Source organism: Notothenia coriiceps, unplaced genomic scaffold (assembly GCF_000735185.1).
Source record: "Notothenia coriiceps isolate Sejong01 unplaced genomic scaffold, NC01 NC01_scaffold00026424, whole genome shotgun sequence".
In the NCBI taxonomy this organism is placed as follows: Eukaryota; Metazoa; Chordata; class Actinopteri; order Perciformes; family Nototheniidae; genus Notothenia; species Notothenia coriiceps.
The window spans coordinates 788,384-790,734 of record NW_011359125.1 but is presented as its reverse complement, the minus strand read 5'-3'; the positions used below and the strand labels follow the sequence as shown (position 1 = coordinate 790,734).

At 40.6% G+C, this 2,351-nt stretch overlaps 1 protein-coding gene across 1 annotated transcript in view; it reads right to left on the bottom strand.

The window, feature by feature from the left end:
• Positions 1-236: 236 nt before the first annotated feature.
• Positions 237-2,351, bottom strand: part of atrnl1b (attractin-like 1b) — a 93,339-nt gene continuing 91,224 nt past the window's right edge. Inside the window, exons 23-24 of the mRNA XM_010784725.1 lie at positions 1,945-2,059; positions 237-1,387 (exon numbers count right to left, since the gene is read on the bottom strand). Of these exons, the coding sequence (XP_010783027.1) occupies positions 1,263-1,387; positions 1,945-2,059 (240 nt within the window). The 3' untranslated portion in view covers positions 237-1,262. The remainder of the gene's footprint in view (positions 1,388-1,944; positions 2,060-2,351) is intronic.

Sequence of the window (2,351 nt, the reverse complement as noted above, 5' to 3'; positions counted from 1 at the left end):
GTGTGCCTTTGGCAGTCTCAGTTTTTTAAGAGCCCCGATGACTTTATTTCCTTCCTTTAGTACAAGGAGTTAAGTTACCTTTTTTTATAATGCCTTGGATTTCCATGGAAGGAGCGGGCCTGTTGATCTGCAGAATTTTAAAANTGCAACTTTTTACACTTGGATTGGATTTAGTTAGGTGGGCAGATGCCGTCGAAGAAAAAAGGTGTCTGCTTTAAAAAAAAGAAAAAAGACCAGGGACATGATGTCCCTGGTCTTTTTTCTTTTTTTTAAAGCAGACACCTTTTTTCTTCGACGGCATCTGCCCACCTAACTAAATCCAATCCAAGTGTAAAAAGTTGCACAGCAAAATGACACAATAACAAAGTACAGTAAAGACCCACCAGAACGTCGGTGTGTCTTTGCATTATGTAACTTCTTTGTAACAGTAAGCACACACGAAAAAAAACAAATCTGGCATTTTGTGACAAATGAAAATTCCAGTTTGCTAATTAAATGCATCTAATTGTTCCTATGGTTTCCGAGTTGTTCCATGCTTTTGTCCTATGACTGATAGTTTGTCCGTGCCTCTTCCAGTTAGCAGTGTTCCCTCCGTGCTGCTGGTAGTGTTTGCAGTCTCTCTGCAGCATTTGTATTATGTATTACACAGAAAATACAGACTTTAGCTTCAGCTGGCTGGATGAGACCTATGTACAGGAAATGCTAAAACAGATCATTAATGGTAATTGGCAAAGTGGTGTTGTCAAAACACTATCACGGGGGTGTTAAAAAGAGGCATAGCGTATAGCTGTCCCCACGAAAAGGCAGAGTGATTTAGCAAAAGGCATTCGCATAGGAACTAAATGCTTTAGCACCATAGAATACCACTGGTTGGCAAGCAAAAATAACAAAACCCCCATAGGCAGAATGTGTCGTGATGATCTGACCTAATGTACAGACACCTTCCCTCATGCTGAGCAAAATGGATGATGAGGTGTCACGACTGAAGCTTCGGTGGGAGCGAATCCTCTCGATGAATCTGTCTCTGATGTCGCTGATCAGGCAGGTTCCCTCAACAAGAACATTAGGCTCCATCTAGTTGGAGTTAATTGGTTCCAGAGATTGGAGATCAGGTGACCTGAAAGTGGATTTACGTAGACAAGAGCCGAGGGCAGGAAAAGTAAGCAGGGTTGTGCTCTTGTGGACTTTGCAAGTTTCAGTGAAAACTCGAGTGGTAGCAGCCAATTGTTATTTTCTACATGTAGCCATGCCATGTCTCTGACTCAGACACAGGTGCCTTGGTGCGATGGATGATGGGCTTTTCTGTTCTTTAAACCATGGGACTTGTCCTTAAAATCTGATGCTTTCTGCTGTGAAATGTCTATCAACGCACTGGCAACGATGAGTCCTAAAGAAGGAGAAAGAAAAAAAGGGGTTGTAAAAAACAAATAAGAAAAACAGCAATTTCAACAGATTGCTTTGTTCAGTAAAACACCACATCAATGGATATTACAGGCTTGTCTATCTTAGTTCAAACACCCAATTTTATGGAGAATGTTTTGCAGCTTCCCGGAGTAAATTTGTTTTTTTAGCGGTGGGGATTGGAAGCACAATTTCAGCAGTAAGATCATAGTAGTTTTATTTATTTGTGAAGAATTGTATTTTTCTGTGTGTGCTTTATGTGTTGTATGGCAAGTGTTTTTTGGAAGGTGCACAAGCTGGCTGTTTGTGATGTTGGTAATAGAAGATTTTAAGACTATTAATTATTACATTTAATGAAAGTCGGACAGACTTATGGGTGAACAAAACCATGCTCTGATTAAAAACATGGCACTTTAGTACAAAACCTAGGCTGAGCAAAAGGTTTATGACCTTCTTTGTAAAATGTCATGGTCAGTGTGTGTGTGTGTGTGTGTGTGTGTGTGTGTGTGTGTGTGTGTGTGTGTGTGTGTGTGTGTGTGTTACCTGACTGTCCTGGAGGAGGTAAGTCTGAGAGCCCAGAGGGGAGACGCATGAGGACGGTCAACACAGCAGCTTTTCCTCCTGAACACGGCTCCATGGCAACGGGTTTAGGCGCACCCTGAGAACAAAGATTAAAAACATTTCATTTACTAAAGGCACAATAATTAGGATTTGTCATTTATGGTTTGTAATAACAACACTCCTAGTTGGACCCTCCTCCCCAGCAAAAAGAGGGTTATAGAGCATGCAAGTGTGTGAGTGAAAGCAGACTGTGTTTATTCTCGTGTCAGAACAAACTTGTACAGAAAGATACATCAACAGTAAGTCTATACATAGTGCTATAAAACAAAATATAGGGGAAGTAATATGGAAATTCAAACAGAAAAATATCCCTTCATTTATAGTAATGT